At 47.6% G+C, this 26,046-nt stretch overlaps 1 protein-coding gene across 1 annotated transcript in view; it reads left to right on the top strand.

The window, feature by feature from the left end:
* Positions 1-25,002, top strand: part of LOC130488068 (zinc finger protein 345-like) — a 45,552-nt gene extending 20,550 nt beyond the window's left edge. The window contains exons 4-7 of the mRNA XM_056861688.1: positions 11,908-12,557; positions 17,083-17,103; positions 17,447-17,545; positions 24,856-25,002. Of these exons, the coding sequence (XP_056717666.1) occupies positions 11,908-12,557; positions 17,083-17,103; positions 17,447-17,545; positions 24,856-25,002 (917 nt within the window). The remainder of the gene's footprint in view (positions 1-11,907; positions 12,558-17,082; positions 17,104-17,446; positions 17,546-24,855) is intronic.
* Positions 25,003-26,046: the final 1,044 nt, after the last annotated feature.

Below are 26,046 nucleotides of genomic sequence, written 5' to 3'. Positions count from 1 at the left end.
GCTACTTGTCCTCCTCTTAAGTGGCAGCCTTTCAAATATTTAAAGAGAGCATTCATGTTTCCCCTCAACCTCCTCTTCTCCAGACTAAACATTCCCAATTCCCTCACTATCCTAGAGTCTAGTCCACAGTCCTCTAGTTTACCAGTTAGACTGATAGAACGTTACTGAAATCCAGGTAAACAGCATTTACCACAATTTCTCAATCCAGTAAACTCGTCTCTCAATCATATAAATGAGGTTGGTCTGGCAGGACCTGTTGGGGACAAATCCGTGCTGACTTCCCTGAATCTCCAAGTTGTCCTTCTGATGCTTGTAGATTGATCTCTTTAATATCTTGTGCAGTAACTTCCCTGGGATAGAGGTCAAACTAACTGGCCTGTAGTTTCCTGGGTCATCCCTCTTTCCTTTTTTGAAAATAGGGATAACATTTGCCCTCCTCCAGTCTTGTGGCATGTCTCCTGTCCTCCAAGAGGTCTGGAAGATGATGGACAGAGCCTGTGCAAGCTCTCTAGAAAGTTCTTTGAGCACTCTCGGGTGCATACTGTCCGGCCCAGGAGATTTGTCCTCATCCAATGCAGTCGGGTCCTTCTCAACTACCTCTTTGTTCACGTCAACCAGCAGCCCTGTCGTTTTGTCTTACCTACTGTTATCTCTAGATGAGCCTGTTCTCTTTTTCAGGGAAAAACTGAGGCAAAATAGGCATTGGGCCTTTCTGCTTTCTTTCTGTCCTCATTTCTCCATTTTCACCCAAGTGTGTGCCTATAGTTGCCTTTCCGTTGCGTTTCCTCCTCACATATCTAAAGAAAGTTTTCTTGTTGTAGCACGCCTCCCTGGCCAGCCTCCACTCACTTTGAGCATTGGCCTCTCTGATGGCTGACCTACGGTGCCTAGCAACCCGCAGATACACTTCTTTAGAGGTACGTCCTTTCCTCCATTTCCTGAACATTTCCTCTTTTCTCCATTAGCTCATCTTGGAGTTCTCTGTTCATTCACACTGGCTTCTTTGATCCCCTACCATGTTTCTTTCTTGTTGGAATAGTGAAGGCTTGAGCTTGCAAGAGCTCTTATTTTAAGAGAGCCCACCCTTCCCTTGCTCCTTTCCCTTCTAGCAGTCTTGCCCATGTAGGCCTCTGAGTTTATTAAAAATCTGCCCTACCAAAATAGAACAGGTGTGTGTGGCTATGAACTTCCTTGGTCTCCCACAACAAAACGAATTTTAGGAGGACATGATCACTTCTCCCTAAGGTCCCCACCACCTTCACCTCATCTACCATCTCTTGCCTGTGGATCAATATTAAGCCACGTATGGCTGAGCCCCTTGTAGCTATCTCCAACCATTTAATGAAGGAAATTGTCCGCCAGGCAGGTGAGGAACTTGCATGACTGTGGTCGCTTTGCAGAGTTGGTCTCCCAGCACACACCAGGGAAGTTGAAATCATTCCTACTATCAGCTCTTGTTGTTTGGATACCCTGTCAAGCTGCTCAAGGAGGGCAGCATCCACCTCCTCACCCTAGTATTTCTTGGCAAGCAATCCCTCTCCTCGCATACATCGCCACTCCACCACCTCTTTGACCTTTGTCAGTTCTTCTAGAACAACTTGTATCCATCCAGTACTACATTCCAGTCATGGGAATCATCCCACAAAGTTTCTGTAATCCCTACTAAATCATATCTTTCTGACTGCATTAGAAGCTCAAGCTCTTCCATCCTATTGCCAAAGCTTTGGCCATTGGTACATAGACACCTGAAGCCCTGCACCTTTGTCTCCTTTAGACCCATCCTTCCCAGGTGGGCCTCTGCTGTTTGCTCTCCCTCATTTAAATCCCTATGTTGATCATCTCCTTTCCCTTGCGGTATTGGTTTAAAGCCCTCTTGATGAATCTCCCCAGGTTTCTTCCCAAAACGTTCCTCCCTGACTTTCAAAGGTGAATTCCATCACATGTGAGTAGGTTGTCGTCCAGAAAACCCAGCCCATGGTCCCAGAATCCAAATCGCTTCTGCCTGTACCACCAACGCAGCCAGTGCTTCACCTTCGCTATCCTATGTTCCTGTCATATTCCCCTTCCTCTGACAGGAAGGACTGAAGAGAACACCATTTGTGCCCCCGTTCCCTTCTGCTTCCTGCCAAGAGCTTCATAGTCAGCCTTAATGTTTTCTATTGTGTTCATGGCTGTGTCGTTGGTTCCCACATGGACCATCACAAATGGGTAATGAACTTGAGGTCTGGCCAGTTTTGGTATCTGCTCTACAATATCTTTAATTTTCGCCCCTGGCAAGCAACAGACTTCTTGGACCATGGGGTCAAGCCTGGACACATGACATTCTATACCCCTCAACAGGGAGTCCCCCAATAACCAACACCTTTCTTTCCCTTCCGGTGCCATTTCTTCATGTCTCCCTATTCTCCTCCCTCTGTCTTCCTTGTGCTTGCGATTCTTCTGCTGGCAGTGTTTCCAGCTCTGCCACCCCCAAAGGACCTGGAATCTATTCCTGAGTTCTAATGGCACAGAGTACTATCTTGCTCAACGCCTTTGGGGACATCCTGAAACACTCTGTTATAGGCTTTGTGTCAGCTCTTGACCCATTGAACCAGAAATCACCACAGAGACAGTCAGAATCCAAGCAGATGGCTTTACTGGTCAAATAGGCATTACAGTGCATTAAGGATAAGATGACAGCTATGAGCTGTCTTGCTCAGTATTCAGAAATATAAGGCAGAGAAATGGCGGGAGATTACAAAGCATAAACAGAGCGTTATTTCCCAGGAGTGGCGTTCCCAGGCTTTGGTATGTGAAGCCGTCTTTGAGGTCTGGACGGTTCAGCAGAGAAACGAAAGAAAACAACTGAACTGAGATAACAGCCTGACATCCTGCTCCCCTTAAGGCCCCCTCCCTTCCGGCAAGGGGGCTGGTCTGTCTGGGTTGGCATTGTGAAATGCGTTGACAAGTTTGGGGGCGGAGACATCTCGTGCGCGAACCCATTCGTCATAGGCAGGGGGAAGTGTTTCCAGCGGACTAGGTATTGCAATGCCCCATGGTGTACGCGGGAATCCAGGATTTTGGAGACTTCGAAATGTTCTTCCCCCCCCCCCACCATTATGGGTTGTTCAGGAGGCGGCTCCGGGTGCCATTGCGGGGAAGCAACATGGGGCTTCAGAAGGCTGATATGGAAAACGGGGTGCACATGCCTCAGAGTTTTGGGGAGTGACAGTTCCACCGTGGCAGGGTTTATGACGCGGATGATGGGAAATGGGCCAATGTATTTAGCATTGAGCTTATGGCACGGACGGGTGGAGCGCAGGTTTTGGTGGAAAGGTATACTAAGTTACCCACTTGCGGCTCCTCACCGGGGGAACGATGCTTGTCAGCCTGCGCCTTGTATTTACGCTTGGCTCGGTCTAGGTTGCTAACCAGCCAGGGCCATGTTGTACGGAGGGTATGTGCCCAAGAGGCAATGTCGGCATCCCCTTCCCCCTCCCCTCCTTCTATTGGGGTGATAGGACCGAAGTCCTGTCCATACACCGCATAAAACGGGCTGAAACCTGTGGACTGATGTACAGCATTATTGTAGGCATATTCTGCAAAAGGCAACAGCTCTACCCAGTCATCTTGATGGTAATTGACATAACAGCGTAAGTAACATTCAAGTACAGCATTGACACGTTCGGTTTGACCATCCGTTTGGGGATGGTATGCGCTAGACAATCCCTGCTCAACCCCCACCAATTTGAGAAAAGCTTTCCAAAACTTAGCAACAAAACTACTTCCGCGGTCGCAGATTATCTTGCGCGGAAACGAATGTAGTCTAAAGACATGTGATACGAAGAGGCGGGCCAACTTCTGAGCGGAGGGGACCCCCGCACATGGAACCAAATGTATTTGCTTAGAAAATAAGTCAGTGATAACCCATAACACAGTCTTTCCCCCGCTGAGAGGGAGATCCGTCATAAAATCCATAGCAATCACCTCCCAGGGTTTGCTGGGTATTTCAAGTGGTTGCAGCAGTCCTGGGGGCTTGCCTTGAGATCGTTTGACTGTGGCGCAAACAGGACAGCTGCGAATAAAAGAGTCAATGTCAGAACGCATTCCCCCCCACCAAAATTGTCTGCGCAACAGGTGAAGGGTCTTTAGGAATCCAAAGTGTCCAGCTGTTTTTACTCCATGAGCCAAGTGTAAGACGTCTTTTCGGAGCGTTTTGGGCACATATAATTTCGAGTCTTTGTACCAAAAGCCTCCTTGTTCGATTACACCAGGAGGCAGGGTTTGATCAGAGCGTTCTATAAGGCATTGTTCCCGAAGGGAATTTAAGAAAGATTCGGAGACGGGAACCCCCCCGTTGTTTACGGTGGCAGTAGGAGCAGCTATGGGGGATGACGAGGGGGAAGCGCTTACGTGCGGCGGTGTGCAGATTGCAGGCGGCTGGGCGGCCGGTTGGGTTGGAGGAGCTGGAGCGCCGGTCATCGTGAGCTTCTGCAGTGGGGGCAGCTGGGCGGTCGGTAGGGCTGGAGGAGCTTGCGCGCCGGCTATTGCGTGCTTCCGCTGGGGCAGCGTCTGGGATCGAGTTTGTACAGCCAGTACGGGTAGGGCTTCTCTTTGCGCGGGCGTAAATAAAGAGTCTGTTGGCCGATCGAGTTTCGTTGGATATTGAGGCAACCGGGAGAGAGCATCTGCGAGAACGTTTTGTTTTCCTGGGACATGCTTCAGGACAAAACGAAACTGAGCAAAGAGTTCCGCCCAACGCTGTTGTTTCGCGGATAACTTATGGGTTCCTGTGAGGGCGGCTAGATTCTTGTGATCAGTCCAAACTTCGAAGGGGACCTTAGACCCTTCCAGGAATTGTCGCCATAGAGTAAGTGCATGCAACGGCTGAGGCTTCTTTCTCCCAAATGGGCCAGTTCAATTGGGAGTGCGCAAATTTCTTTGAGAAGTAAGCGCAGGGGTGAAGGAGACCATCTGGTCCTCTTTGGAGCAGGGCCCCTCCCATAGCTACGTCGGAGGCATCGACTTGCACAATGAACATTTGATTTGGGTCTGGGTGCCGTAGCACAGGTTCCGACGCGAAAAGGCGTTTGAGGGCTACAAAGGCGGTCTGGCATTGATCAGTCCACAGTATCGTAGCGGAGGGTAATGTAGCAGAGCTTTCTTTACCCTTGGTTTTCAGAAGGTGGGTGATGGGCAGTGCTACTTGGGTAAAGTTAGGAATAAATCCGCGGTAGAAATTAGCAAAGCCCAGAAACTGTTGTACTTGTTTGCGGTTGGAGGGAGGAGTCCAATCGAGGACGGATTGGACCTTGGCCGGGTCCATTCTAAGGCCATGGTGGGAGATTATATATCCCAAGAAGGTTATTTTGCTTTGGTGAAATTCGCATTTAGCTAGCTTAGCAAAGAGTTGGTGATTGCGCAGGCGGTGCAGAACTTCTCGGACCAAAGTGACGTGCTCGTCCATGGTTTTTGAATAAATAAGAATGTCATCCAAATAAACTACCACTCCGTGGTACAGTAAATCATGGAGGATTTCGTTGATGAGTTGCATGAAGACCCCCGGGGCACCTTTTAACCCGAAGGGCATTACAAGGAATTCAAACATTCCAAAACAGCTAGAGAAGGCAGTGAGGGGTTCGTCCCCTTCGCGGATACGGACGCGGTAGTAGGCTTCCACTAGGTCTAATTTGGAGAATATACGTCCCTCTTGCAGTTGTCCCAAGATGTCTGAAATCAGCGGAATAGGATAAGCGTTGGCTTGAGTAACTGCATTGAGTTTTCGGAAGTCAATGCAGAGACGTAGGTCGCCCTCCTTTTTTCGGACGAAAAACGCGGGGCTGAGTTGGGAGCATTCGACGGGCGAATAAATCCCCTGGCAAGGTTTTTGTCTAGAAAGTCCCGTAGTACAGTGCGCTCGGAAGTGCTCATAGGGTAGATCTTACTCTTGGTTAATGTGCAGTCTTTAACCACTTCAATTGCACAGTCAGTGGCCCGGTGGGGGGGTAAGGCATCACATTCTTTAATGTTAAAGGCATCTGCAAAGTCCTGGTATACATTAGGTAGGGACGGCGGTGCTGGGACATCGGAGATTAATGCCGGAGCGGGTGGAGACAGCACCGCAACTTGCTGCCGGTGCTGGTCGCATTTGGGGTTGGCAAAGGAGATCGTGTCCGTCTCCCAGTCTATACTGGGACTATGACCTTTAATCCAGTTAATTCCCAGGACTACGTCAAATCGGATAGGGGTTATGGTAAAGTCTATTTGCTCCCAGTGGGAGCCAATTCCCATCGCCACCCCTATAGTGCGATGATCAACTGGGCCCCCCTTGAAATGGCTTCCATCCATTTGGGCAAATCGGACGGGGGCTGGTAAAGCCTCGGACTTGACTTTGAGTGCTGCAAATGTGGCCTCATTGATGAGAGTGCGACCGCAACCGGAGTCAATAAGTGCCTTGACAGGCAGTTGGGGACCCCCTTTATAGTGTTGCAACACTGCATCCACATACACCGTATTTTCTACTTCTTTCACCTTCGTCGGTTTCGTAGGTTTTGCAGGAGAAACTGCGGGGGTCTGTGGGGACGTCCCATTCGCCGCAGACTGTGACCGGTTATTAGACAGGTCAAGAGGCGAGTCCAGGTTTAGCGCTGGGGTATCCTGGAGATGATCCCTGTCCGAAGATGGAGAAATGTCCCCCACTGGGGCACTTGTAATCCAGGACCCGGAGGGGTCTGCAGAAGTGGGAAGTGCAGAGGGTGTGGGCCGTCCCGGCGCTGTACTGCGGGTGGCCGCGGTGCCTCTGCGTTGAGGTCTTCCCCGGTTTTGTGATAGGTCAGGAAGCGAGTCCAGGGTTAACGCTGGGGTATCCCAGGGAAGCTCCCCGTCCGAAGATGGAGAATTGTCCCCCACTGGGGCAATTGTAATCCAGGACCCGGAGGGGTCTGCAGAAGTAGGAAGTGCAGAGGGTGTGGGCCATCCCGGTGCTGTACTGCGGGTGGCCGCGGTGCCTCTGCGTTGAGGTCGTCCCCGAGCCCGGGGCAATGCATTCGGTCGAGGGAGTTCCAGGCGTTGAGGACATGCTGAAACAAAGTGGTTCGTTGCGCCGCAAACGAGGCAAGCTCCCCTTTGGAATCGGGATTCGTGATCTTGAGGGGGCCGCGCTGATCTCTGCGGGCAGGGAACGAAAGCTTCGGGGGGAGACTTCTGGCTTCCCCTCACCTTGGGTCGCTGACAAGGTAGTATCTCTGCCGAGCCGGCAAAAGAGATCTTCAGTTTGGGTGGTCTCCATGGAACTGGAGGTAGTACGGGTGCTGGTGTAGATCCAAGGAACGGGGTTCCTGGACTTTCTGGCGGTGGCAGGACGGGAGCTCTGGGGTCTCCTGGCGCCACAGGCACTGCTGGAGTTACTGGCAACATGGACGCTCCGCCCAGAGGTGCCGCAGGTTGTTGCGGTTGAGCCTGATCAGGAAACCCTGGTTGTGGAGCTGGGACTGAGCCATCTGGTTCGGCTTGTATCTGCTGCAAGCAGTCGTTGTCGTGAAGCACAAAGTGCATTTGACCCTGCAAGTGGGCCATCCGGTCTAAGTGTTCCCGATTGTGCTGTCGGAGCAAAACCATATCCTTGCCCACATCACCTAAGCGACGGGGCTGGCCGATGCGGAGGTTTGCAGTCCAGAGAGTTTCCTCATGGTGCAAGTCCTCTTTGGTCCCCTTACGATCCGCTAAAACTTGGTCCGCGTCAAGTTTGGTGGTCAGGGTCGTGGTCACTAGTGGCAGAGCTTCCTGCTCCCATGCCGAAATAGGTCCGGCTTGATCCGGAAGATCCAGTTGCGGTTGGACCTGAACCGCTAAGGTCGCTGCGCTGACACCAAAGACGGGGGTTGACAGCTTAGCAATTCCGGCCATTGAAGCGGTGGTCGAGGTCATTCCGTGGAAGAGCGCAACCATCCGTTTTGCCAGTGCTTTTAACCCGGCTCCGCACCACCGGGTCAGTTGAGCTTCCTCCACTAGACAATCCGACACTAGGAGGTCGTGGCGGGCGCTGGCCTTCACGCTGCACCCGTACAAGTCCAGTCAGGCAGCAACGTTCCACTTCTGCCCGATGAACGTTGTCTAGGGTGTCCTCAAAGGAAGGAGGAGATCCTTCCAGGGTTACGGCTCCGGGGAACCGATCCACCGGGATCGGGGCGAACCACACCGGGCTCACTCGGAGAGCTCCGTCGTAGCTCCCATCCGAGTGGCAGGCGAGCCACACGGGGCTCCAGCCACGGTAAACTCACTCAAAGAGCTTTGACTTAGCTCCCATCCGAGTGGCAGGCGAACCCTCCTGGGCTCCAGCCTGACTGATGGAAAGGGTGATGAAGGGGATAGCTGTCATAATGTCAGCTCTTGACCCATTGAACCAGAAATCACCACAGAGACAGTCAGAATCCAAGCAGATGGCTTTACTGGTCAAATAGGCATTACAGTGCATTAAGGATAAGATGACAGCTATGAGCTGTCTTGCTCAGTATTCAGAAATATAAGGCAGAGAAATGGCGGGAGATTACAAAGCATAAACAGAGCATTATTTCCCAGGAGTGGCGTTCCCAGGCTTTGGTATGTGAAGCCGTCCTTGAGGTCTGGACGGTTCAGCAGAGAAATGAAAAAACAACTGAACCAAGATAACAGCCTGACACTTTGACATATTAGAACATAGGAACTGTTGTATTCGTGTTGTACATTTGCAGAATTCTTCAACATAAAACCATATTTTCCATTAAAGGCTTGTCTTTCATTTAAAATTGGACAAGCCTGGCCAAAAGACTCTTTTTGTCTTCTAAGCATAAGGACATGCTTAAACGATCTTTTGGTTAATTACGCTGTCGTATTTAGCAAGCCGTATTTAGCAAGTCGTATTTAACTGATCTGTTAACTAATAATGACTGCACAGAGTGACTTGGTCAGCTGCAGCTGTCAAACATTTCCTAATGGTGTTGTATAAATGTTATACTGGGTTTTAAGGTTTAAATATGAAGGAGTTGTAGTAGAATATTGAAAATATATTCCTTTTTATCGTGTTCTTTAGGAGATGAAGATGTTGGTAAAATTAATCATTATAGTGATATAACAAAACTAAAAACTGACTTTCCGTCCCTAATTGATACCCATTATTGGGTATGGGACAGACTTTCAAATACATCAAGAGAGCAATTGTGTCCCCACTCATTCTCTTCCTGACTGAACATTCCCAAGTTCCTCAGTCTATCCTCGTAGGGCTTGGTCTCCAGGGCCCTGATCCTCCTTGTTGCTCTGCTCTTCACCCGCTCCATTCTGTCCACATCCCTTTTGCAGTGAGGCCTCCAGAACTGCACACAGTAGTCTGGGTGCAGCCTGACCTATTTGGAATACAGCAAGACTATGACATCTTTCACTTTACATGTTGTGCCTCTGTGGATAGACCATAAGACCGCATAAGCCTTTTTTTGCAGCTGTTTTGTAGAGAGGAGAGATTTCCCATCCTCTCTTTGCTGTGGCACTTTTCACCACCAGTGGAAGAAAAAAGAGGGGAATAAAACCCAACCTGAAAACAAAAGCTGGGTACCTGTGGTTGGGTGAGAGGAAAATTTATGTAAGTCTATGTGGAAATATTACAAATATATTTTATTAGAAGCGCTGTACAGATTTTAAAATTCTTTAAAAGCATTAAAATGGCTCAATGACCATTGGGTTTTTGTTGTAGTACTGTAAAACGTAATAATACAGCTGTATTATTATGTTTTACAGTAGTACAACAAAAACCCAATATACCAGTTGTTTGAATAATTGAGAATAAACTTAATAAGTATTTCTAAAACATTTTTAACTTAACTTATATAATGGCCTTTCAAACAGATGGCAACTAACCCATTTCTGTTCTACCTTTTCAGACAACATATTCACTTACCTGGTTGGGTTTTAAACTGTTTGTATTTTGTATTTGTATTTGTTCACATCATCGTATTTCTATATATGTGTGCAGTTTTTAGAAAAGGTTTTAACTAACCACTGATGAAGGCCCTCAAGGTCGAAACGCATTTGGGTTTGTGGTTACAGATATCAACCTTACGTTTGGCCATTGTGCCATTTTAATGCTTTTAAAGAATTTTAAAAACTGTATAGCCCTTCTAATAAAATATATTTGTAATATTTCCACATAGATTTACATAAATTTACTTTTCACCACCAACCATAGCTTTGAATACTAAAAGCACATGGCACCGGGCTGGAGGGGGGAGTCAGGGGTTTCCTTGGTCCAGGATGGTCCAGTTCCTTGAATAGTTGGCATAGTTTCTGGGGGCAGCTGATGTCCCACCATATCCCCCGTCCAATACTATTACCTGTTTCCTTCCTCGTGGCAATCCCCATTTCCTCACCATTCCGTTCATTCATCTCTCTTTCCCACCTACCAGCCAACCTACCATTATTCCCCACCGTCTTCAGGTTTCCTTCTACCTGGGAGAAATCTGGCCTAGTAATGTGCCTTCTCAGCTGCTAAGCTGGGCCCAGTTGTCTGGTGCTCTCTGGGCACTGTTGCCTGCCTGTGCCTCTAACGGACAGAAACCAAGGCTTGAAGGCTGACAGTACTGTGTGATGGCCTTGCAATGGCCACTGAAGGCATATGTGTCTTATGTTACAGGCACTACTTCTATTATTTTGGGTGTTCTACTCCCCAGTGTTTCTTTTTGCCAGATTTTTCTGCAAGCCTAGATCATTTTTCAGGTTTGTGGAAAGAGCTACCTTGTCTGTCCATGTCTTCAATCTCTAGATTTGTTTATATATATTTAGATTTGTATCTTGCCCTCTATCCTTGCCAAAGCCAAGCTCAGGGCGACTAACATCAATGATATCATTAAAACATAATAAAATAATACATTCAATACTTAATTAATTTAAAAAAAAATAGTTCCAGATTGAAATATAACATCAGTGGTGCTCTGTTTCAATAACAGGACTTTGGCCAACCTGAAAAGGTGGTCAGGCTCTCCCATTTAGATGTTAGGAAGAACGTAGGGGGAGGTGGGAGGCCAGCTTCGTGTAAACCGTTTCAGCCCTCAAACAGAGGCCTGGCAGAGCATCTCAGTTTTACAGGCCCTGCAGAACTGCGACAGGTCCCGTTGGGCCCAGGTCTCCTCTGAGAGGGAGTCCCATCAGTCCTGGGCCAAGGTGGAAAAAGCCCTGGCCAAGAACAGCTGGACAATTCTCAGGCCATCTTTCCATTTTTCATTCCTTTTGTCATGATTTTAAAAACAAAACATTTCTGTCCCTGCTTTCTGTATGTTTCCTGAATAAGCACCAGAAAAAATACTAACCTTAATGTGGTCTCAATAGCAGCTTTCTGCCCCTTCCTTTGGTTATCTGTTTCTCCTTTTCCAAGTCATCCTAGTGTGTGGTTAAATTTTGCTGACATTTGTCCAGGACTGTGGCTTCCATTATAGGAAATGCCATTCATTACTGACTTTACCTGATTAGTGTTATTTGGGGTGGGTTCATTCTTAATTAATTTCTATCTCTCTTATGCAGTTGCAGATGTGAGGGAGATGCTGAGTGAAAAGGAATTAGGAAGGAGAGTTTTGGAAAAAGATAAAGATCAGCAGGTGAAAGTGAAATCTGAGGATCAAACAGTACCCAAGAAGGACTGCAGAAGGAAATGGAAAGTAAAAGAGAAGAAGAGGAAGGAATTGGTTGGCTGTCAGAGCACAAATAAGCCAGAGGTCTCTGCCCAAAATGAAACACGGAAAAGAAAGAGAAGGCATAAGGGTTCGGTGGAGAAGAATGGATTGAGCTGCAATTTCGGTGTTAAAACATGTCTTTCCATTACAACATACTGGAAAACGTATAAATGTTTGGAATGTGGAAGGAGCTTCAGCTGCAGTAGTGCACTAAAAACACATGAAAGGATGCACTCAGGGGAGAAGCCATATAAATGCTTGGAGTGTGGAAAGTGCTTCTCTCACAATGGCAATCTAACTACTCATCGAAATATTCACACTGGGGAGAAGCCATATAAATGCTTGGAGTGTGGTAAGTGCTTCTCTCACAATGGCTACCTAAATAAACATCAGAAGATTCATACAGGGGAGAAGCCATATAAGTGCTTGGAGTGTGGAAAGTGCTTCTCTGATAATGGCGTCCTAACTAAACATAAACAGATTCATACAGGAGAGAAGCCATATAAATGCTTGGAGTGTGGAAAATGCTTCTCTCAAAATGGCAATCTAACTACTCATCAAAAGACTCACACTGGGGAGAAGCCATATAAATGCTTGGCATGTGGAAAATGCTTCTCTCGGAATGGCTATCTAACTACTCATCAAAAGATTCATACAAGGGAGAAGCCGTATAAATGCTTGGAGTGTGGAAAGTGCTTCTCTTGGAAACGCTGTCTAACTATTCATCAAAACATTCACACAGGGGAGAAGCCATATAAATGTTTGGAGTGTGGAAAGTGCTTCTCTGATAATAGCGCCCTAACTAGACATCGAAAGACTCACACAGGGGAGAAGCCACATAAATGCTTAGAATGTGGAAAGTGCTTCTCTCACAATTGCCACCTTACTGTACATCGAAAGATTCATACAGGGGAGAAGCCATATAAGGGCGGTATGTTTGCACTCTTCCCTGCCGCCTCCCTCAAAGGCCTCCGCCAGCAGCACTGAGCCCAGCCCGGGGGGCAGCAGCGGCGGTGGGGAGGCCAGCAGCGATGAGGCCAGGCCTCCTCCTCCAGGCTCCAGCAACAGCAGCTCTTCCTTGCCGCCTTCCTCCTCCTCGTCCCCCTCAGGCGGCTCCCAAAAGTCCAGCTCCAGGCTGCCGCCGCTGTTGTCCCCCAAGCTGGGCTCGGTGCTGCTGCCGCTGGCGGAGGCCTTCGAGGGCTGTGACAGGAAAGAACACCAAAACACCGCCTCCCCCCCCCCCACATTCGCACGCAGCCCAGTAGGACTGAAGGCTTCCTGCCTCGTCCAACCGCATGCACGTGGATGGCTTCCTCTTCCCCACCTCCCGCTGCCCAACAGCTGACAGGCGGAGAGTGGAGGTTTAAAGGGTGCCTCAGCATTCCTGCACGCTGCGGCTTCTGAAACAGTTTTGGGAAGGGCTGTGCTCGGCTGCATTTCAATGGCAGGGCCCTGGTGCTCCCGGGGGCCACCTAAAATGTCCTCGCGGGCCTGACGTTCCCCATTCCTGGTCTAGAGCATGACGTGCTTGTCCAGTGACGGGGAGCTCACCACCTCCCTAGGTAGTTGATTTAAAATTTTCCCCCTAATATCCAATGGTACCTTTCCACCCTCAATTTAAACACATAATTCTATCCTCTGCTTCCAACAGGAACACTACTTGTCCTCCTCTTAAGTGGCAGCCTTTTATATATTTAAAGAGAGCAATCATGTTTCCCCTCAACCTCCTCTTCTCCAGACTAAACAGTGCCAGCTCCCTCACTATCCTAGAGTCTAGACCACAGTCCTCTAGTTTACCAGTTAGACTGTTAGAACATTACTGAAATCCAGGTAAACAGCATTTACCACAATTTCTCAATCCAGTAAGCTCGTCACTCAATCAAATAAGAAAACCAGGTTTGACTGGCAGGACCTGTTGGGGACAAATCCGTGCTGACTTCCCTGGATCTCCAAGTTGTCCTTCTGATGTTTGTAGATTGATCTCTTTAATATCTTGTGCAGTATCTTCCCTGGAATAGAGGTCAAACTGACTGGCCTGTAGTTTCCTGAGTCGTCCCTCTTTCCTCTTTTGAAAGTAGGGCTAACATTTGCCCTCCTCCAGTCTTGTGGCATGTCTCCTGTCCTCCAAGAGAACTGGAAGATGATAAATAAAGGCTCTGCAATCTCTCTAGAAAATTCTTTCAGCACTCTTGGGTGCATATCGTCCGGCCCAGAAGATTTGTACTTACCCATTTCAGCCGGGTGCTTCTCTTTGTTCATTTCAACCAGCAGCCCTGATGTCTTGCCTACTATTATCTCTAGATGATCCTGTTCTCTTTTTCAGGGGAAAACTGAGGCAAAGTAGGCATGGAGCCTTTCTGCTTTCTTTCTGTCCTCTGTCACAATTTCTCCATTTTCACCCAACAGTATGCCTGTAGACTCTTTTCCCTTGCGTTTCCTCCTCACATATCTAAAGAAAGTTTTCTTATTGTAGCGAGCCTCCCTGGCCAGCCTCCGCTCACTTTGAGCGTTGGCCTCTCTGATGGCTGACCTACAGTGCCTACCAACCCGCAGATACTCTTCTTTAGAGGTATGTCCTTGCCTCCATTTCCTGAACATTTCCTCTTTTCTCCATTAGCTCATCATGGAGTTCTCTGTTCATCCACACTGGCTTTTTTGATCCCCTACCGTGTTTCCTTCTTGTTGGAATAGTGAAAGCTTGAGCTTACAAAAGCTCCTATTTTAGGAGAGCCCACCTTTCCCTTGCTCCTTTCCCTTCTAGCAGTCTTGCCTATGGAATGATTCTCATTAGGCCTCTGAGTTTATTAAAATCTGCCCTACCAAAATCAAACAGGCGTGTGTGGCTATGAAGTTCCTTGGTCCCCCACAACAAAACGAATTCTAGAAGGACATGATAACTTCTCCCTAAGGTCCCCACCACCTTCACCTCCTTCACCTCATCTACCATCTCTTGCCTGTTGGTCAATATTAAGTCAAGTATGGATGAGCCCCTCGTAGCTAAAGCCACCATTTGATGAAGGAAGTTCTCCACCAGGCAGGTGAGGAACTTGCACGACTGTGGTTGCTTTGCAGATCGTCCATAGCTACCAGCTCTTGTTGTTTGGATAGCCTGTCAAGCTGCTCAAGGAGGGCACCATCCACCTCCTCAACCTAGTATTTCTCGGCAAGCAATCCCTCTCCTCGCATACATCACCACTCCACCACCTCTTTGACTTTTTCAGTTCCTCTAGAACAACTTGTATCCATCCAGTACTACATTCCAGTCATGGGAATTGTCCCACCAAGTTTCTGTAATCCCTACTAAATCATATCTTTCTGACTGCATTAGAAGCTCAAGCTCTTCCGTCTTATTGCCAAAGCTTTGGCCATTGGTACATAGATGCCTGAAGCCCTGCACCTTTGTCTCCTTTAGACCCGTCCCTCCCAGGTGGGCCTCTGCTGTTTGCTCTCCCTCATTTAAATCCCTATGTTGATCATCTCCTTTCCCTTGTGGTATTGGTTTAAAGCCCTCTTGATGAATCTCCCCAGGTTTCTTCCCAAAACATTCTTCCCTGACCTTGAAAGATGAATTCCATCGCATGTGAGTAGGTTGTCATCCAGAAAACCCAGCCCATGGTCCCAGAATCCAAATCGCTCCTGCCTGCTCCACCAATGCAGCCAGTGGTTCATCTTCGTTATCTTATGTTCCTGTCATATTCCCCTTCCTCTGACAGGAAGGACTGAAGAGAACACCATTTGTGCCCCGTTCCCTTCTGCTTCCTGCCAAGAGCTTCATTGTCAGCCTTAATGTTTTCTGTTATGTTCATGGCTGTGTCGTTGGTTCCCACATGGACCGTCACAAATGGGTAATGAACTTGAGGACTGGCCAGTTTTGGTATTTGCTCTACAATATCTTTAATTTTCGTCCCTGGCAAGCAACACACCTCTCGGACCATGGGGTCAGGCCTGGACACCTGACATTCTATACCCCTCAACAGGGAGTCCCCCAATAACCAACACCTTTCTTTCCCTTCCGGTGCCATTTCTCCATGTCTCCCTATTCTCCTCCCTTTGTCTTCCTAGTGCTTGCGATTCTTTTGCTGGCAGCGTTTCCAGCTCTGCCGCCCCCGAAGGACCTGGAATCTATTCCTGAGTTCTAATGGCACAGAGTACCATCTTGCTCAACGCCTTTGGGGACATCCTGAAACACTCTGTTATAGGCTTTGACATATTAGAACATATGAACTGTTGTATTAGTGTTGTACATTTGCAGAATTCTTCAACGTAAAACCATATTTTCCATTAGAGTTGTCTTTCATTTAAAATTGGACAAGCTTAGACATGCCTGGCCAAAAGACTCTTTTTGTCTTCTAAGCATAAGGACATGCTTAAACGATCTTTTGGTTATTTACGCTGTGGTATTTAGCAAGCCTTATTTAGCAAGTCGTATTTAACTGATCTGTTAACTAATAATGACTGCATAGCGTAACTTGGTCAGCTGCAGCTGTCTGAAACATTGGTGTTGTATAAATGTTATACTGGGTTTTAAGGTTTAAATATGAAGTTGTAGTAGAATATTGAAAATATATTCCTTTTTATCGTGTTCTTTAGGAGATGAAGATGTTGGTAAAATTAATCATTATAGTGATATAACAAAACTAAAAACTGACTTTCCGTCCCTAATTGATACCCATTATTGGGTGTGGGACAGACTTTCAAATACATCAAGAGAGCAATTGTGTCCCCACTCATTCTCTTCCTGACTGAACATTCCCAAGTTCCTCAGTCTATCCTCGTAGGGCTTGGTCTCCAGGGCCCTGATCCTCCTTGTCACTCTGCTCTTCACCTGCTCCATTCTGTCCACATCCCTTTTGCAGTGAGGCCTCTAGAACTGCACGCAGTAGTCTGGGTGCAGCCTGGCCTATTTGGAATACAGCAAGACTATGACATCTTTCACTTTACATGTTGTGACTCTGTGGATAAGACCATAAGACCGCATAAGCCTTTTTTTGCAGCTGTTTTGTAGAGGGGAGATATTTCCCATCCTCTCTTTGCTGTGGCACTTTTCACCACCAGTGGAAGAAAAAAAAAGGGGGAATAAAACCCAACCTGAAAACAAAAGCTAGGTACCTGGGGTTGGGTGAGAGGAAAATTTATGTAAGTCTATGTGGAAATATTACATTTGCATATTTATAACATCGCTCGGGGGGCACACCAGGCGTATATCTCCCGCATGGCAGGGGGATGCTAGGGTTGCCAGGTCTCCAGCCACCACCTGGAGCTTGGCAACTCTAAGAGAGGAAGGAAGGGGGGAGGGAAAAACGTGGAAGAAAAAAATGAAGAAAGAAGTGGGAGGGACAAAGAAAGAGTAGGAGCAGGAACGGAGAGAAGAAGTAAGGAACTGGGAAAGGAAGGAAGGAACTGGGGAAGAAAGCAAAAGAAAGAAAGAAAGAGAAAGAAAGAAAGGGGAGGGATGGAAAAAAGAGTGGGGGAGGGACAAAGAAAGAAAGGAAGGACAGAACGGGAAGAAAGGGTGAAAGGGAGAAAGGAAGGAAGAAAGGGGGAGGGACAAAGAAAGAAAGAAATGGAGGGAGGAGAGAAAGAAAAGAATTGAGGGAGACAGCAGGCCCTTCTCTGGCGGATGTGCAGCTGCTGAGGGGTTGTCTGGCCTCCGAGAGCGCCCTGAGGAGGAGGAGGAGGAGGAGGCGGCGGCCTGCAGCTGGGTGAGGAGCTGCTGCTGCTGACGTGCAGCATGTGGGGGGGAAAGGCGGTGTGCTTGTGCTCTTCTCCCCTTGAAGGGGTGTGTGCCGCCCCCCTCGAAGGCCTCCGCCAGCAGCAGCATCACCGAGCCCAGCCCGGGGTCGGCAGTGGCGGTGAGGAGGCCAGCAGCAATGAGGGTAGGCTGCCTCCTCCAGGCTCCAGCAGCAGCTCCTCCTCGCCGCCTTCCTCCTCCAAGTTCCCCTCAGGCGACTCCCAAAAGTCCGGCTCCGGGCCGCCGCCGCTGATTCTTCTGCTGGCAGTGTTTCCAGCTCTGCCGCCCCTTCAAGGACCTGGAATCTATTCCTGAGTTCTAATGGCACAGAGTACCATCTTGCTCAATGCCTTTGGGAACATCCTGAAACGCTCTGTTACAGGCTTTGACATATTAGAACATATGAACTGTTGTATTCGTGTTGTACATTTGCAGAATTCTTCAATGTAAAACCATATTTTTCATGAAAAGCCATTAGAGGCTTGTCTTTCATTTAAAATTGGACAAGCCTAAACATGCCTGGCCAAAAGACTTTTTGTCTTCTAAGCATAAGGACGTATTTAAACGATCTTTTGGTTATTTACGCTGTCGTATTTAGCAAGCCGTATTTAACTGATCAGTTAACTAATAATGACTGCATAGAATGACTTGGTCAGCTGCAGCTGTCTGAAACATTACCTAATGGTGTTGTATAAATGTTATACGGGGTTTTTAGGTTTAAATATGAAGGAGTTGTAGTAGAATATTGAAAATATATTCCTTTTTATCGTGTTCTTTAGGAGATGAAGATGTTGGTAAAATTAATCATTATAGAGATATAACAAAACTAAAAACTGACTGTCTAGGAAATAGCTATGACCAGCAAATAACCTGCTAGAAGAGGAAATCCTTCTATGGTAGTCTGCAGGAAGCTACAGAGGATGTGTCGTAAAAAACATATCAAGCCGTAAAAATTTTGAAAACTAAATAGTATGTAGAACTTGCTTGCATTTTTGTATACATTATTACTGCTTTGAAGACTTTGTAATACTTGCATATACACACAGATTACATTGAAGCTATTCAATAAAAAGACTTACTTTTGTGAGTACATTGAGTCCTGCTTAGTAGGTGACTAACTGAATCAGATAACATACCACTTCTCAGGAAGGGGTCAATTCTAAGAGGATAGGCACTGAAAGGCACTGACCCGCTTCAGCTCTGAGGAGCCTCATTAGGGCAGGCAACCATGCTGTTGACCTTCTGAATAGTCTCCCCTTGCTTATGCATGGCCTCCAGGTTTCTGTTAACAAAATCCTCCCCTTTTTTGATGCCATGGAGAGTAGCAATCCTCTCCTCCAGACTCCGAACCTTTTAAGAGACCTACCAATTTATACTTGTGGCAGGTGAAGTCCATTTTGTCCTCAGGGAGAAAAACAAACATGGCACACGCCTTCAGGGGACTGGAAATGGTTTGTGGGCATCCATCATCACCCTCGTGGTGAATCTTTTCACACCAGAAATACCTTGATGTGTTGATCTAACCTGAAACCAACAAACCTCGCCAGCAGCTCTGACCCCACTCTGCCTCTGGCAAGGAGGAGCCTTGCAATTTAAAGGATCGCAGCCCCACCTCTCAACAGCTAACAGCAGAGGGTGGGGCCTGCAATCAACCCCAGGCAAACAAGTCCTTTTCACTCAGCAACGACTCGACAGCCACTGTGCAGTACTGCAGTCCAAGCTCTGCTCACGACCTGAGTTCAATCCCGGAGGGAGTCAGTTTCAGGTAGCTGGCTCAAGTTTGACTCAGCCTTCCATCCTTCTGAGGTTGGTAAAATGAGTACCCAGCTTGCTGGGGGTAAAGGGAAGATGACTGGGGAAGGCACTGGCAAACCATCCCGTAAACGCAGTCTGCCTAGTAAATGTCGGGATGTGACGTCACCCCATGGGTCAGGAATGACCCAGTGCTTGCACAGGGGATCTTTACCTTTAATTCAACTATGTACACTTTATCTAGGATATAACAGGTTCTACAGAGCATGTATCGAGTTCTTTGCAGGAATAAGCTGTTGGAGGAGTACTTAACTCCTACCTGACTACCTTTCGCATGGACCCCTTGAAGCAGCTCCATTCTGAAAACAGAAGGTGAGGGCAGGCACCCCCCCCCCCCCAATCTCTCCAACCTGGACCAGAGGGGCATCAGCCATTTTCATTCTTCTGCTAAGACCGTGGCTCAGCAACACCTCTCCACCGCCTGTGACAGAGACAACGTTGGAAGGTACCATGTTTGCCTTGATCTTGCTTGAATCCTGCTTCAGTCATGCCAATTCCCAGGGCTGCTCCTGGGGTCAGCCGGTCTCGGGCCAATAAGCTGCTGGCCCACTTAGGTCTGAGCAACCAGCATAAAGCCAACAGAGACCTTCTCATCCCACTGACAAAATTGGGGGCCCCTTTCAGTCCCCAGCTGGAGTTGCCAAGGTCCACATGGGGCCTGGAAATCTGCTATTACAACTCATGTCTAGGCAACAGTGAGCAGTTCCCCTGGAGAAAAATGGCTCTTTGGAGGGGGACTTCATGGTCTTACACCCCATTGAAGCCCCATTACACCCCCATTGCAACCCAACCCTCCCCAGGCTGCACCCCCCCGAAAATCTCCAGGAGTTTCCCACCCCAGAGTTGGCAACCCCAGCTCCCCACAGCTGAATATTTTTTTTGATCCTGCTTTTCACAGCAGCTTCCTTGTGCAGAGGGTTAGCTGGCAAGGCCTTTCCAATATTTGCTTATTTACAAATAGAAAAGTTAGGTGAAGGATGTGGTTGCCAACAGGCCTGGAAGAAAACATCCTGTCTTTAGCAGAGGCTTCATGTGTAGAAATGGGACGTTGAAGGTTTTCCTAGGATGGAGAGCGATCACCTTGCCAGGTAAAGGATAGGTATTTCCCATCAGGACATTTTCTCTCCAGGCAGTTGGCAACCGCAGGGGAAGGGGGCAGGCAGGGCTTTAAATGCAGCCCACACCAGTCATCTCTGTGAGTGGAACGAGTGTCTCAAACCTGCCCTGTGAACTCCAGAGCTTTGTGAGGGGAAAAGCAACCGTGCTGGGTGAAAGTGTCGCGGTTCATGCCTTTCGGTGCCTAAGCTCTTAGAATGGACTCCTTCCTGAGAAGAAATACGTTATCTTATTCAGATAGACACCTACTGAGCAGGAATCAACATTTCTTACCAAAGTTAGCTTTTTCTTGAAGTGCACCAATAAATTTATGAAAAGGGACATAAATGTATGTACAATTTATTTGACACCACAATATATGCTTGTAGATGGTTACAAAGTCTTAAAATATTATATACGTTTAGGCATCATAAGTCTTAAACATGTTTATGTTGCAAGTAATCTTTAACAATCTCTATGCCTCTATAAAAGAGTAACTTATCTTAATATAGTAATGATAATTCATTCAGAATATAAATCAGTTACAGAAATCTTGTAAAATATGGTTAGTGCAATGCAAATTCATTCAGAATATAAATCAGTTATAGAAATCTTGTAAAATATGGTTAGTGCAATGCACATATTAAAATCATCTTAATTCAAAGGTCCTTTATATGTTATTTTAGTATTGCAATGTCCGTGCAATGTATGTCTTTGCTGTGTCTTTGCAATGTCTTTTCAATGTATGTCTTTGCTGTATGCAAAGGTTAGAGAAATCTCTGGTTCCATGAGTTTATGTAATCATAATTATTTTAAAGAATATTTTCAGTCCATGCCAGGACCAAGTCTGTGAAACCTTAAAGAAATCTTTCAGTGTTCTTAGCCTATGAAAAGGCCTCTGATCTATGTTAGGGTCAGGGATATCTGTGTGTATGTGCATGCTATCCATAGCTGTGTCAGAATCAGACAGCAATGCAAAGCTTATGAGAAAGCCATGTAATGTGTTATGTGTAAGCTTAAAGCTATAAGAATGTTAAGTTCTGTGTAGGACTCTGTTATAGAGTCTCTCTGATAGTGCTAATATCAGAGAGATCTGTGTATGAACCTTTAGTTCAATGTAAGAGCCTAAAAGCTCCATCTTACCCCATGTAATATGTGTAAGCACTGTGTACTGTGTAAGCCCTGTGCTCTATCACAGAGTACAGAGGCTCTCCTGTCAGTTAGGACGACCTCTGGCTCCTGCTCAGAGAATGTTCAGAATTCTCTCTGTTAACTAGAGAAGACTTCTTCTGTCACAAGCTCAGAGAATAACCTTCTAGTCCTGTGTAAAGGAGACTATAGGTTTTACAATCTTCATGCTTGCCAGGACTGGGAAGCCAAAGAAGACTAGATAGCTCTTTGTGAGAATCCATTCATCCCTGTTAGAATCAATGGGCTCTCAGTGTTCCAAATAGGGAAAGATCCAAATTCCTAGACCCCATCCTAAGGTTGGTGGATTTTAGAAGTCTCCACCCTATTCATAGGATGAAGAAGTCTGCAAGCATTCATTTCAGACATCCAGCCTTAGCGAGTACTGGCTGTCATGAAAAGAATCCCCCCTTTGGGAGTTCTCCAGTCTCACAGGAAGACTTGTAAATGTTGGTGAAATCTGTAAGCATTCAGCATATTTAAAGGCTAAAAATACTTAGAGAAATCTTTCTAAGAAAAAGGGACTTAGCGCTTCAGTCCACGCAAGAATCAAAGCTAACAGTTTAGACATTACATCCCAGGCAAGGGATGGAGAGGAATCCATGTCAAGCTAATGTGTGTTAATTTGCTAGGAAATCTCTAACTCTAAGCTGGTACTTTCCTCCCTTTTTATACCTTTTAAGATCAGGATCTCTTGCCTTTATCTGATCCTGAGTTGGCGATTTGAGCCTCTATTACCTTAAAAGGAGTTCCTGCTTACAGCTTCACATTTAAAATCACATTGTAATTACATCACAGCACAGAATAAAAATGTCTCTTACGGAGAGAGAATTTAAAAGTCATTTTGTCAGCAGTTTAATTCTCAGCATCCTGTATGCCTTCTCGTTATCTTCAAGGTCAGTCTTTCTGAGAGGGCAGCTCCTTTGTGATTCAGTCGGCTTAAAAACTGTTACTTTCCATTCTTATACATTGCATATGGAGTTCAAAAAAGGTGGAATTCTACCTTAAACTTCTATCACCTGGGCCTGCGACAAAACCAACCCAGTTCACCAGATTAGAGTCCGCTGCTCATGTGGAGGAGTGGGGAATCAAACCCAGTTCTGCAGATTAGAGTCCACCGATCTTTAACCACCGCTCTTAGCCACTACACCACCCTGGCTCTCTTGTGGTGTAGTGGTTAAGAGCAGTGGACTTTAATCTGGAGAACCGGGTTTGGTTCCCCGCTGCTTCACTTGGGCGGCGGACTCTAATCTGGTGAGCTGGGTTTGATTCCCCGCTCCTCCCCATGAAGCCTGCTGGGTGACCTTGGGCCAGTCACAGTTCTCTCAGAACTCTCTCAGCCCCACCTGCCTCACAAGGTGTCTGTTGTGGGGAAAGGAAGGGAAAGTGATTGTAAGCCAGTTTGAGACTCCTTAAAGGTAGAGAAAAAGGGGGATATAAAAACCAACTCTTCTTCATAAAGGCTGGGAACCCCTGCCCCACTGAATATCAGAAAAGGTTGTCCCTTTAATGTTACTTATGTACTTTAAGCCCCAGCCTGACTGGCCCAGCCTAGCCCAGTCTGGTCCGACCTTGGAAGCTAAGCTGAGTTGCCCCAGTTAGTACTTGGATGGGAGACCGCCAAGGAAGTCCAGGGTCGCTATGCAGAGGCAGGCGATGGCAAACCCACCTCTGAATGTCTCTTGCCTTGAAAACCTTACAGGGTCACCTTAAGTCAGCTGTGACTTGATAGCACTTTCCACCACTATGCACTTCAAAACGTGGCCTCCCCACAAGCCATGCTTCGTTTTCCCCTTGCCCACCAGCTTTGGGCAACAAGGTACAATGCAATCCAACGAACAAAGTACAACAACATTAATTAAAGAGGAAAGAAAATGTTAAAAAAAGAAGCCCCCGCCGAGACGGTGCATATCATTCCTGGCAGCAAGGACAGAACCAAACCGTTTGCCATTCTGAACACATGATTTGAGATGGGGACAGATCTCTCTGTCATGGTCAAAGGCTCCTGAGGAGCACATGTCTCAGATCATGGACTTTGTCCGTGGCACTCATCTAAATATTAGCCTTGCAAACATTCACATTCATCTGCAATGGGGTGTGTGACCTCCATGTATAGAAATGGATCACAAAGTGTACAGGCCTAAGGAAATTTTCCTAGGAGTAAGCTCCATTAAGTAAAATGGGACTCCCTTCCATGTACACCTGTTTAGAATTGCTCTGGGAAAATCCTAGATTTATTGGGTGGTCAAGGCTGTCTGGAAACATATACTCTGCTTTCTTTTCGGAGCTTTCCACCTAGGTTTGCTAACTCCAGGTTGGGAAATTCCTGGAGATACATTCAAGTTCCAGGAGATCTCCAGGTCCCACTGGACAATGGCTATGCTACCATGAACATGCCCTACAAGGAAAGGCTGAGGGGCCTGGGAATGTTCAGTCTGGAGAAGAGGAGGTTGAGGGGGGACATGATTTCTCTCTTTAAGTATTTGAAGGGCTGTCACTTAGAGGAAAGCAGGGACCTGTTCCTTTTGGAAGTGGAAGATAGGAGTCGCAATAAGGGGTTTCCATTATGGGCTGCAAGGTAAGTAAAAAGGTGATCTCCCTGTGCAAGCACCGGCTCATTCCTGACCCATGGGGTGACGTCACATCCCGACGTTTACTAGGCAGACTTTGTTTACGGGGTGGTTTGCCAGTGCCTTTCCCAGTCATCTTCCCTTTACAATCTGGGTACTCATTTATTATCAGTAAATGTTTGATTTGTATACCTTTTTTATATACCTTTACACCCGGGGTCGTGTAAAAATTTCTCAGACGAAAAGGAGTCACGAGTGGGAAATGTGCAAGGAGCCCCGCTGTTCTGGCCTGATCCTGCATTGAGCCCCAGGGGGTTGGACTAGATGGGGGTCTGTATGACCCCTTCCCACTCTCTGATTCTTTGACATGTGGTGTTGGAGGAGAGTTTGATGCATGCTGCAGATTGCCAGAAAGACAAATCACTGGGTTCTCGATCAAGTCAAGCCTAGAAGCTCGAATGGCAGAACGGAGGCCATCACACTGTGGTCACATTATGAGAAGACCAGAGTCACGGGAAAAGACAATAAGGCTAAGAAAAGTTGAAAGTGGCAGGAAAAGAGGAAGACCCAGCTTGACTTCATAAGGGAAGCTCCGGCCCTCAGTTTGCAAGGCCTGAGCAGCCTGGGCCTGGTCACCCTCCCTTTTCATAGGTCGATGCCTGGAAAAGCGAAGCTTCCTGCGGGAGAACAAAGTGCTGCAACCAACCCTACAGTTTTGGGCAGGAAAGTGTTTCTTCCCCGTTGCCCTCTGTCCCTTTGTCAGCCTCTCTCCTGCTGGTCTCCCCTGCAGGGGGGGCCGTCAGAGGAGGCAGCTGCTCCCCCCAGGCCCAGAAGCCGAGCGAGGAAACCGCCTCTTTCCAACGGCCTCTGTTCTTCCTTCCGGGTCTGGTGGTTGCAGGGAACTACGTTTCCCAGAAGGCGCTGCGAGCACCATTGAGGCCCCCTCTGCCTCCGCCAGGCTTTTCCCAGAGCGGCAGAAGGAAACCTGGCCCACATGGAGTCCCTCGGGGCCTCTGCCCTGTCTGGCCCCCCTACTCGGGGGGAGGGAGACCCGGGCTTCTGCACGTCTGCAGGGGAGGTGAGTCAGGGGAGGGTCTCCTGCAGCAGGTCTGGGGTTGGTGTTCCCACCCACGTGGGGGTTTGTTTGTTCCCTGCAACCAGCCTGAGCTCGTCTGGCTCTCGACTGCTGGGCGGACCCTTGATCTGACCCAGCGGGGCTCGGGGCCAGTTTCTGCCCCCCCCCCCCCGTGGCTCGATGCACCGGCGTTTGGCCAGAGGTTGCTAGTTGTATTTGCAGTGCCTGCTGTTGCTTCCTCTGCTGTAGGATCCCCAGGAGCCTCAGAAGAGCTCTGAACTGGCCGCTGGTCTGCAGGTTTGTCAAGGGAGGGGGATCTGATTCACCCCCCCCCGCCTGTCCTGCCTCTTCCTTTTGGGCTCGTCTGCAGAGAACCGGCACTTCCATTGCCAAATATTGTGTGTGGGGCGACCCTATGCATCAATGCCCTCCAAAACGTCCGATCTTTAACAGCCTTGCTCAGATCTTGCGAACGGAGGGCTGTGGCTTCCTTTGTTGAGTCCATCCATCTCTTGTTGGGTCTGCCTCTTTTCCTGCTGGCCTCACCTTTTCCTAGCAAAATGTTAGAGGGATTTTATGTTGTTCATCTGGGAAGAAAAGAAGGGGGCTGCAGCCAGGCAAAACGAAGTCAGAGAAACAAATGGTGCAAAGGGGAACAGATTCTGTCGTCATTCTTGCAACCCCAATGCATTTCGTGTGCAGCATCAACAGGGGGAATCTAATAAAATGGGAAAGTAACATGAAATAATAATACAAGCGTATTAGGTACATAATTAAAACATTTTTAATTATTTAAAAATATTATACATACGACAATTAATCTGGACCAGAATGTTTCCATTCCTACCCTGCATTTTTGGAATTGCAACTCCTGCAGTTATTCGGATGCTGGTGCCAGTTTTGAGG

This window comes from Euleptes europaea, chromosome 1, assembly GCF_029931775.1.
Source record: "Euleptes europaea isolate rEulEur1 chromosome 1, rEulEur1.hap1, whole genome shotgun sequence".
Lineage (NCBI taxonomy): Eukaryota > Metazoa > Chordata > Lepidosauria > Squamata > Sphaerodactylidae > Euleptes > Euleptes europaea.
The sequence above is the reverse complement of the archived record's forward strand: the minus strand, read 5'-3'. Positions and strand labels throughout refer to the sequence as shown.